This window comes from Anastrepha ludens, chromosome 6, assembly GCF_028408465.1.
Source record: "Anastrepha ludens isolate Willacy chromosome 6, idAnaLude1.1, whole genome shotgun sequence".
Classification (NCBI taxonomy): domain Eukaryota; kingdom Metazoa; phylum Arthropoda; class Insecta; order Diptera; family Tephritidae; genus Anastrepha; species Anastrepha ludens.
Window position 1 is genome coordinate 23613269 of NC_071502.1, and position 11921 is coordinate 23625189.

General features: G+C 35.9%; 1 protein-coding gene across 3 annotated transcripts in view; it reads right to left on the reverse strand.

The window, feature by feature from the left end:
• Nucleotides 1–11224, reverse strand: part of LOC128865934 (cAMP-dependent protein kinase type II regulatory subunit) — a 153737-nt gene extending 142513 nt beyond the window's left edge. The window contains exon 1 of one of the 3 annotated variants that reach the window (XM_054106361.1): nucleotides 11152–11224. In XM_054106361.1, the coding sequence (XP_053962336.1) occupies nucleotides 11152–11183 (32 nt within the window). In that variant the 5' untranslated portion in view covers nucleotides 11184–11224. Of the gene's footprint in view, nucleotides 1–4871; nucleotides 5134–11151 lie in introns of those variants that run through there. The other 2 variants (XM_054106359.1, XM_054106360.1) reach the window with 2 other exon arrangements.
• Nucleotides 11225–11921: the final 697 nt, after the last annotated feature.

An 11921-nucleotide genomic window follows, 5' to 3' on the forward strand; every position in this document is an offset into this window, starting at 1 on the left:
CTCTGTAGCTGTCCGGCGTTTTCTAGAATCAGGCTTAGGCTGTTCGGGTGCAACGTAGTGAGTATGATAAGTTTCATACTCCTCCTCTTTCGGATCTCTTAAAATTCATCAATGAACCCAAAAAATTTGTGGAAGATTGATCTCAAACCAATTTACCCGTCTTACCATCCATATTGTATCTATCCTGTCTCTCTATTCTTTCTACTCTAATCAATCCGGGCTTAGTACAATGGTCTTCCTGACTGAGTGCTGGGACTTGCCCAACCCTCCACAAATCTAATCTAATCTAATCTAATCTGAGTGTAAAGTTATCCTATACGCATAGATGCGTACTCCAGTAACACTCCAACCCCTGTGCCGAGGTTTGCTGGGTAGCAGTGTTGTTGTTGCGGCTATTGTAGGTGCTTTGACGGAGCATTTTCAACGCCACCAATAGCTGCAACGAACGCTTACAGCACTGAGTCGCTTTTTTTCGCTACTTTTTATTCAGGAAAATACAATTTTATGGCCAGCTCAATGCAGGTAGGACGAAAATTGTTCATGCAGTGGCATGCAACATATATGTACATACATACATTTAAAGGTATGTACGTACGTTGAGGCATGCAAAATGTTGTAGCTTTCAGAATATGCGCAAATTGTTTATTGCCACTATTGCCACGCTTTGAGTTCTTTAAGTGCAACAGACCTGGCAGCAGGCAGATGCATTGCAGGTGTATTGAAAAAGTTTATGGGTTTATACTGAGTGCAACACCTGGCCAAATGTGCATGCAAATGTAACTGACGGAACCATATTTCTATTTTATAGCTCTATAAATCGACCAATATGCCATCAATTTTTTTCGAAAATGTCGTGGTTTGTTATTTGTCGCCCAGTTGCAACTAAGGTGTTGTTGTTTTTTGTTCGTTGAATGTGCACCAAATGTGCTACAGACATTAGTGAAGCTTTGCTTTTGAGTTTTCTTGGATGTTTAAGTTCTCTTTTATTGCTTGCTTTACTTTTCATGATATTTTTTCAGTATATTTTTTCTGGTTCTATTGGAAAACTTTAGGGATAAATTTTGTTCTTCTCATTCAGCATTTATGTAGCTCATGCAAGTTACTACAGACATGCCACAAGTAAATCCATCTTGAGCCTCTAAAACTATAAAGTTACACACGACCTGATATATAAGCAGTAATCGGCTTTTCGCTATCTAATTCGAGCCTTCAAGGTAAGTCAACAAATTTCTTTTGGATTTTTCTTATACAGAGAAGTTCACTCTTTTTCCAAATTTCTCACATGGACTATCAAAAATCAAATAATCTGCTCTTCAATAAAATTGTTTTCATCTTGCGCTTTTCACCTTTCAGTAGATCTGCAGTCCAACTAGCCTGACAGCGCCCGACAATAAGATATCACAGTTTAAGAAAGGCTTTTATTTTAACACCCATTGGAGGAAGAAAAAGAGGACGCCCACTAAAGCGATGGTTAGATGACGTCGAAAAATTGTTGATGAAGCTATGGTCCACCACGGATTGTGAAGCTAAGAAGAAGTAGAAGTAGTTTAAGAAAGGTAAGGCGGACTTAACTACGTTCAAGCCAAAATCGTAACCAGTATTTCGGAGTATTCTGCACTGGTGGACTAAGCATTCTCCACTCTCCATTACTCACCATTACCCTACCCTCAAGGGATTAGATTAGATAAGATTTGTGGGGGGTTAGAAAAGTTCAAGCACTCAGTCAGGAAGACCATTGTGCTACACTCGGATTGACTGGAGTAGAAAGAATAGAGAGACAGGATGGATTCTACTCGTATATAGATGGTAAGACGGGAAAACTGGTTTGAGATCAATCTTCCGCAAACCTTTTCAATTCAGTGACGAATCTTAAGAGATCTGAAAGAGGAGGAGCATGAAACTCATCCATACTCAGTACATCGCAACCCAACAGTCTAAGGCTGATACTAGAAAACGCCGGAGAGCTAAAGAGAAAATGCTTTGCAGTGCACTCTTTCTCACGGCAGGATAGGTACATTGGGTCGCCAGTGACTCCCATGGTAGCCATAAGCTGACCACAGGCATTGTGCCCTCTGATTACATCCACCACTACTCTCAGGTGCTTTCTACTAAGTTTTAAGAGAAAGGACGTGAAATTCCTGTTTGAACCTTTCACAAAGTACTTGGCTACTCTGTAGGAGTTCAACTCATATACCAATATCTTCTATGGGTATACCTAATGAAGTCGTCAATCCATAGTTTAATCGATGCAGAATTGAGACATCTAGAACGGGGTCAGGATCTAGTTGTATGCTTGCAGAGCCTTCATTAGCCAGTTTGTCAGCCAATACCACAATATCCAGGTACCAAAATGAGACAAACTCTGTTGTGTTTTGCAATACTGTTCAGTTTTGTCTTTCATGCACCGACTAATTTTGAAGATCGGCTTGGGTTTGCAAGGCTTTAAGTGCAGCTTGACTGTCCCAACAAATTCCAATCAGCCAGTATGATACATTCAAGATAGCATAGACTTCTTCCTTCAAGGGAAGTGTTAGAGCGAGGCGTTAGAAGAATGGGCGAGTGCATCTGTAGCTACACAGATGGCTCAAAACTCCAGAGTAAGTTGTGCGGCAGTGTATGTTGCGCGCATCTGGGGATCACTTTCGACTCCCCGACTGTTAGTAAGTTTTCAGCGTAGCTCATGGCAATAATTAGGATCGTGACACTGGTTCAGTGCGATGTGATTCTTGGTGAATATATCTACATACACTTTTACATACATTCAGGCGGCGATAAAATTCCTCACACAGTAGTCGACATCCTTCCAAGGTAATCATAAAAAAGGCAGATCTCTTAACGAGTTAACCGAGTTGTAATATGGGTTCCTCAGCATTGTGACTGTTGTCAAAGATTAACCTGGTTAGGTTGAAAATTATTTTAATGGGTTGAACCAACTCAGCACGGTGAAAATCAGTTATTTTATAAAAGTTTTGCACAATTCCCACTTAGAGGTCCATGCACTCGGTCAGGAAGGTCATTGCACTACACTCGGATTGATTAGAGTAGAAAGAATACAGAGACAGGATAGATTTCATATAGGTTGTAAGACAGAAAATTGGTTTGAGATCAGACATCCGGAGACAGGATAGATTATGTATAGGTGGTGAGACGGAAAATGGGTTTGAGATCAGACGTCCGCAAATATTTGGGATACATTGATGAAGTTTTCGAACAACTCTCATATTGATTCTGGGGGAGATCAACACAATTTCTCCATAGGCTGTGAGTCTGAAATTTCTGCAATGCAGAGAAGGCCGCACTTTTTTATAACCAACACTAGGAAATAACGAATCAAATAGGTTAAGAGTTAGGGCGTACGGCGACACACTCATAGCACTGCAAATAAAGATCCAGCGGCTTCGTTGGCTATGACCTAGCCCAAATCTGACCCTGAAAGTTTTCAATGCGGTACCAACTGGTGGTACAGAATAAGAGGAAGGCCTTCTCGGCATTGAAAAGATCAGGTGGAGAAGGACTTGGTGCTAGCAGAAGAAGAGGAAGGCCTCCTCAGCGGTGTAAAGATCAGATGGAGAAGGACCTGGCTTCACTTGGTGCGTCCAACTGGCGCCGGTTAGCACGAGAAAGAAACGGCCAAAACTAAGCACTTAAACTCGGCCAAAATCGCGTAAGTGGTTATCGCGCGAATCAAGAATACGAAGGTCTAATAATCAAATAAAATGATAGCCAGTGAAACAGTGATGTGTATTGGCACAAAATTCATGTAGGCTGGCGTTTCATCATGCGAAAGTTCTTCTACGAAACACTTTCCGGAATCAACTCTTTAGTTGGAAGCGACTATGCAGCTGCTACCTAAATCAGAACATGCATGAGGTTTAATAGACTCAAGTTGTTTTTGTTACGAGGAAGAATTGTATTGTCATTTGTCTTATCAATATTAGATAAGACTTGTTAATACTTTTGCTTATGAAGAGAGTAGATTGTAATGAATTTAGTCTTTGCAGAAAAACGAGTGCTTATATTTTGTAAGCTCACGGATCAACAAGACTGCGAGCACTTGTGAGAGGCAAACTACCAATTTTCGATCTAAGAAACTATTATTGCTAAGCGAGGACTCTAGCAGTTCTTGCGTTATTGGATACTCTTCCTTCTTCACGATTTCACTGTCCGACTTAGGCAGGCTTGAGTGGTAAAGCTTTTTTGATACATTCCAGATGTTTAAGAGCCTCGTTCGGCTCTGAAATGTTAAAAGCTGAAATATTCCTGGCACACAGACATTATTATTATTACCTTAAACATTCTTGTGTTGCGTACACAGTTTAAAGAAATGCAATGTTGGTTGTTTTCTTCCATATAAAAACAAATTCCACCCTTGGTTATGTGGAGAAAATTAATAATAGCGCTACCAAAAAAATGGTAAAAAATCAACGCGATTTTTGAGCTACTTGAAACTTGCACTTTATTAGAGCAAAATTTAATAATCTAAAAAACTGCGTACTTGAAATTTCGCTACAAAATTGTATTAAAAAATGATTACAATTTTTTGAAACTTTTTTTTTTAATTCAAGTTTAAATGGTTTTTGTGAGGTCATGGTTTTTGTGGGGTTTTGGTAAAAAAATTATAAAAATTAAGTAGAAAATAAGCACATTGCCATAATTTTGGCAATAAATCCGATTACTGCAGCTTTTTTTTATTATTTGCGGATCTTAGCATTTGCGCGCTTATGGCTCCTACGCAGTTAGACTGCATTGATTTTGAAAAAAATATTAACAAACTTATAACTGCACATACATGGCTATGTATACACCCATTCTCCCGTTATTGGCCCCACCAATACAATTTTTTTCTTTTCTATTTCCCTTCTACTACTTACGGTGACGTTGCTGGAAACGTTTCAGTATCTGATTGGCTTTCCTGTTTTGAGCTTTCCTGTTCTTCCTCAACGGAGTTTTCCTTTTCTTCAGACATTTTTCAATTGGGGCTCGTATTTTAACTGAATTTTTAACTAGTTTGTACCCACGCACTATATCTTCTAATATCTGACTAGATCTTTGCGTTGCTTAGACAGATTCTCTCCTTTATTCGTCGAAAATGGAATTTTTTCCGAAACAATTTTTTGAAGTATTTCAGTAATATAAAAATTATTTTACTATTTTTAACTATGTGACAGCTTTCGAAAAGGCAAATTGAATAGTATTCTTAATATACTGGGTGCCCCATTAAGACCGCCTATTTTGAATGTAGCGCCATTTCGTTGTGTTGGTGTTGTTTGAGATGGAGGAAATTGTGAAAATCCACTGTCGTGGGATGATTTTTCTACGGTTAGAAAAATAATTACGCGAAAAGAAGCTCAGAATTAAGAAAAATTAAGTTATTAAAGCTGGAGCTTAGTGCACCTCGAAGTGGATATTTAATTTTGTCGAAAACTTCTTCTGTGTAGAGATGCATTTCCCTCTGGGCCGAGTTTTTAATAACTGCTTCAAATGGGGATTAGAAAACTGGCACTTGATTGCCGACACGATAGTGCATCTGCAGAGAGCTGCAAGCTTTTTTAAATTTCGGTGTGGTTCCCTTTTAGAAAATGGTGCTGAAAATGCCTTCTCATTCAACTACAGGCTTTACAGTGCCTAAATGTTCATTTTTTTAGGTTGATATGAAAAGCATTCGCTTCAACGCTCAACTGGAAAAAAAATATTAAAGATATTGAAATTTATTCAGTGTGCAAAATTTTGGTATGGCTTCCTTAAAGTCAAATATCTTTGGTTCTTTTCTCGATGGCGAGAATAATGAGGTATCGTTACTTTGCTCTCAGCGAATTGGACAATACCAGCTGATTTTTGTGACGTCAGTCTTGCGGAATTGGTGATCAGTGTGAGCAGTTTATCATCTTCGTAACTTCATTGAGCTTATTTTTTGTTTGTTCTGTAGTCTTGCAGTCTCAGTTCTTTCTTCCTGCTATTTTTCTAGCCTCTTCTAATTAAAATGTGATGTTTATATTTAATTAATATAATTTAAACTTTTTAAAAATTATTACAGTTCAGTAATTCACTCAGTTCTATTAAGCTTTACTGTTTTTTATTATCTGGTTGCATTGTCGGCGATTGCGAATATAATTTTTTTTTCATTGATTATAATTTTTTTGGATATTATTTTTTCGCTTTATTTTAATGTTTTCAAGTTTGTTCGTCTTCTTCTCCTTCGAGCAGTCAAATCTTTTTCTCGTAACTGCCTAGTTTTGGATATAAGAAAGAACTAAAAAGCCCATTTAAAGAAAAGAAAATACCAAATTTTTATTGAATTACTTAAACAACTTTGTATGCGTAATAAATTGTCTTTACTCTGTGCGCTTTTTGTTTTTTTTTTTTAATAAATAAGTTAGGTTATGTACAATAGACTGTACTGAAAAATTGTTTTTTTTATATTTGTTTCGAAACTTACAATTTTTAATAAAAAAAAAATTATCTTTAAAATAAAACAAGAAACAAGCACCAAACCCAAAAATATACGCATTTTGGGTATAAAAAAGCACTAAGTTTATTGCAAAGAGCAAAGAGTTGGCAACACTGCACAACTACACTAATGTAACATCACACGATCTCTGACGGGCGCAAACTTGTTTCTATCATTCTTGGGTTCTTCTTCAAAATTTTAAAATGTTTTTTTGTTTTTAATTTTTTTAAAATATAAGACTTTCTTAGAAATTATTTTTATATAAATACCTTTGAAAAAAATCTATTTTTTTAATTTTTTTACGATAAATTATACTTTGTAAGCAAACATTTTTTGTACCAAAAATTACCGCCAAAATTTTTTAAGGAAAAATTAAAAAAAAATTTTTTTTTACGCGATATCTGATGGGCGCAGGCTTTTTTATTTTTTTTCATTTTTTTAGAATATAATAAATTATTTTTATAAAAAAACCTTTAAAAATTCATTTTTTTGAAAACTTGTTTTTTTTGTTTTTTTCTTACAAAATTTTGGGAGCATCTTTTGACAAAAATTTGGAACAAAATAATTAATTTTTTTCAAAAAAAGTTTGCTTACAAACTAAATTTTATCGTAAAAAATTTAAAAACCACGTTTTTTAATGTTTTTAGACAGACGGTTAATCAGAATTAACGACTTAACTCGGAACTATCTCAGGAATTAAGTGCAACAAATAAACGAATCAACAAATTTTCAGTAGCATTGAAATCTGCTCAGCATAAGCTTTAAATCCAAGAGATGTCATTTTTAGCCTTTTTTGAATTAACAACAAGCGGTTCATTTCCCCCAACTACCGCTATTGATGAGCTGCTGTCACTGCCAACATTTCCAGAAGAGAATAACAGTGTCAGTTCCAAAAGAGTGGAGTTCTCACCTCATCCAAATAACCAGAGTGTAAGGAGCAGTGAACCTATGGCTGTGGGACACGAAGATGTAAAAGAAATGAAAAGACCACCAGGAGCGTCACGGTTACTGCGAACGGAACTTTTCAAAATTAATAATGTTCAAAAATTAAAAAGAAAAAAAAAATTGTTCAAAATTAAATTTTTTTTGTTCAAAACTAATACCTTTCAAAAATTAAAAAAAAAAAAAATTTTTGCTCAAAATTAAAATTTTCAAAAAATTAAAAAAAAAAAATTTTTGTTAAAATTAAAATTTTTTTTGTAAGATTTAAAAGGTATTAATTTTGAACAACAAAATTTTTTTTTTCTAGTTTTTAAAAGGTATTTATATGATTATATTTAAAAAAATTCAAAATAAAATTTTTTTCTGACCTAAAAATATTTGAGGGTAATTTTTTGAGTAATTTTTGACAAAAATTTTGAACAAAAAAAAATTTTGTTTGTTTGCTTAAAAAGTATATTTTATTCTAAAAAATTAAAAACAAATATTTTTTATAAATCTTAAAATGGCCAGCACACATTTTTCACTTAAAAAAACTTAATACCAAAATTTTCAACATCTAATGGATCTAAAAATTATACAATTTCTTTCCGTTTACAGCTCAAGTTCACTTTACAGTCAAGTGAGTAAATAAAAAAAATTCAGAAAAATGTACGGCAATAATCATAACACTTGGGTCGCTTGACGCGGAATCGCTCTAATGTGTCTATGTGCGCGTGGTATATAAGCGAAACTACCCTTTGTTGAATTAATAATATTATTTTATCTATAACAAGTCGTGCCCATATCAAGTCAATATCACGATAGCTGCTTTACAAATATATGCCAAAAGATAAATATTAATTTTATCTCTGGAAATGGATTATATTGCAATAAATTTTATTTATGAATAAATTTTGTATGTGCCATAAAACGTTGACATTTATTAGCCACCACCGAATAACGTCGCTCAATTTTAGCTAAATATCAGCAGCTTGATTTGCATTTACTCATAATTTCTTGGCATGTTAGACCTGCTGTAGGTCAAACTTTTTTTTACGGAACCATTCATAAATATAAAAAGTAGTTACAAAGTATATAAAACAGTTGAAAATCGGAAAAAATTTTGTCGGCAGAGGAAGATGAGTAATCAACTGCACGTAAGTATGTGTTGTTTTTTGTTTTTTTTTTTGGCAAAAAGCATTTACGTTTTACCCTGCATTTACTCTCTACTCTTATGATAAGAGTTAGGCTATCTCGAGTGATGAAGCTTTGAAGTTGCTAGTGGACACACAATGTCCAGCAACGAGTCACTTAATGTATTACTCAACAATCGAACAAAAAGACCTAATTCTGATGTTGAAAATATAATCACTGAAAGTAGGATAGCCTGGGCAGTGAACACCTTTAAACTATTTAAATCCCCGGGACCAGATGGATTATTGCCGGCCCAAATACAAAATTCTCTCAACCATATTATGGAGTGGTTAACGGCTATATTCAAGGCTGCCCTGAAGCTTAAAAGTGTTCCATATGTATGAAAAGAATTAAAAGTTGTCTTTATTCCTATGCCAGGAAAAAGTTCACACATAACATCCAAGGTTTTTAGACCAATTAGCCTAACCTCTTTTTTGGTAAAAACATTAGAAAGAAGAATAGAAGAGCATATTAAGGCTCACATCAACCCTAACAAGCTTTGTATCTCCCAACATGCGTACTGTAAAGGGAAATCTACAGAAACAGCACTTAACTCACTTGCTACAGAAATCGAGAAGTCAATTTACAATAAGCCATACACATTGGTAGCCTTTCTTTGATATCGAGGGCGTGTTTAACAACATCCTACCGGATACCATTATAAAGACACTGACTGATTTCGGGATCTCCGGTGCTCTATTTGAGTTCATAAAAAACATACTCATGAGCAGATTGGTGATCGCAACCCTAGAGGCCTCAAATATCAGAAAAAGTCAAATATCAGTAGAGGAACACTTCAAGGCGGAGTATTGTCCCCTCTCCTCTGGGAGCTGGCAGTAAACTTCTTGCTAAAGAGCCTAGATGAGAGAGAACAACACGTCGTAGCATATGCGGATAATATTGCAATGGTAGTAAGAGAAAAATTTCCCAATATACTTTGTGAAATCATCTACGATTTACTAAACATGTTCGAAAACTGGTCAAAAGCAAATGGGCTAAGAGTCAACCCCAATAAAACTGAGTCTTTGCATCTGCGGGGCCCTTAGGATTATACCCACAGAAGCACTAAATATTATGCTTAACCTATTATCAATAGAGCAATTCGGCAAGCAAACAGCTACCAAGGCAGCTTTCAGATTAAGAGAAATCGTTCTACTCAGAAGGAGCCAGAGAGGATACTCTTCAATTTTAGAAAAATTCCTCTGCATTCCTGGTACAACGGATTTCTGTAAGACCAAGGATATCAATTTAGATAAATCCTTCGTCTCAGCATTTCCTTCCAAAGAGGAATGGGATAACGGGCTCATTGTTAGAGAAAATGATATAAACATCTGTACAGATGACTCAAAACCAGCCAACAGAGTAGGTGGAGGTCCGATAAACTCGGAGTTAGCCAATCATTTCACCTACCTAATTATTCCTTCCGCCTGAAGAAAATGACTGCCATAAAAGAGGGACTTACGGTAATAAAAACGAGAGTATTTTCCTCGACTGAAGTCTTCAATTACACGAACAGTCAAGCAGCAATAAAAGCGCTAGAATCTAAAACACACTCGTCAAAAACAGTCATAGAATGTCTTAGACTTCTAAATGACGTATCTAAGTGATAGAAAGTGCACCTTATTTGGGTGGCAGGCTATAGAAATATAACATGGAACTACAAGGCAGATGAACTTGCTCGAACCGGTACAACGCTCGATCTCCAAGTGGATAAGACGCTGATGCCTATGTCTATAGCCATTTGTAAGCTATGATACTTATAGATAAGAAAACCATCAATAAGGAAAATACGAGGTGGCAAAACCTCTCAACATGCGAACTAAGTAGACAGACATGGTCGAAATGGAACAGCAGTCGATCGAAAAGTTTGTTAAGATTTAACTGAGAAGCTTTACGAAAAATGATAGGGATATTAATTGGTCATTGTCTAATAGGCAGCAACGCTAGAAGGTTAGGACTCCCGTACTTCGGTTTCTGGAGAAGTTGTTTTAATACAGAAGAAGAAGAAACAGTCAGACACCTTTTATGTGAGTGTGAAAGCTTAGCTATAAAGAGGATCCGCACTCTCGCTCCGGCATTTTTAACCGATGTAGCGGACATAGCGCATCTAAAACTAACGAAGCTTTGCTCGTTTATTAAAGCTATCGGATGGTTTGAAAAGGAACCCATAGTGTAAGGATAAGTTCAGGTGGTACCAAAATGGTCCTACGGAAGGTCAAAGTGTGTCATTGCGACAGCCACCCTACCTACCTACTCTGTTATCGTTTTTTAAAAATGTATCACTCGCACTTTAATTCTATACTTTTTCACCCACTTGCACAAAAGTGAGGTTATTTCGAAATATTGTAAAATGATAGAACATGTTTTTGTAGTTTACGATTGATCAACATATATTTGACAATAAGTGTTTTGAAAGGTTAAGGCAAATATGAAATTTACCACTTTCGAACGGCAGATAGATTTTCATGAGCAATTTTCTCAGAGCGCAAGCCCACAAAGAAGTTTGCCTTTGTTTGCCGATAGCATAAACAGAAAAATATTTACTCAAATTTTGTATGTACGGAATATTATAGAAGTTTAGACATTACCTGTGATTATTCAAAATTACTAGCGATACCATATCGAGTCGACCTCAGTTATGGTGAAAAAGTTATGTACCTGAAATGAGATGAAGTAAATGGTAATGTTAATAAAGAAATGTAGACTTGGAATAAAAGGTTATAAAGGATTTACTTGCACACTACGGCCCAAATTTAGAATCTCCATACATCGGTTAAAATGGGACTACAAAACTCATGAGTTAACCTTGAAATGTATACACACCTACAAGGCCAAGCACACACAAATGCATTAGTACCTAAAAACCCTGTAGGAAATGGCACTAAATAACTACTCACTTCAAGTCTGTACACATAAGCGTAATTTGAGTATTTCTTGAAAGAGAAGTATGTTATTGGGTGCAAAAACGAAAAGAAAACGCAAAAACTTCTGCGTTTACTTGACGGCGCAGCAAACATCAAACAACAGTAATTTTGCATAAGTAAAATGTTGATAAATGAGTAAGGCACCATTTGATCCACTAAACCGCTGACGCAGTGTAAGTCCCGATTTACACACAGAGACATTTGGAAGGAAGTCTCTAATTTCATTCGCAGTCAAACGAGCAAAGTGATTTTCGCCAACATTCATTGATTTTGACGTTTACTTCGTGAAGTTTGACAATACAAATAAGAGGACAAAGCGTGTCGCTAGCACGGGAAATAAAAGCCACTCTCTCTTGCCCGTTGGTCCTTCTCCCGCGAACAAAATGTTTCCCTGTGTAAATAGGGACTAAGAAAGCTATTGTGAAAAGACATTA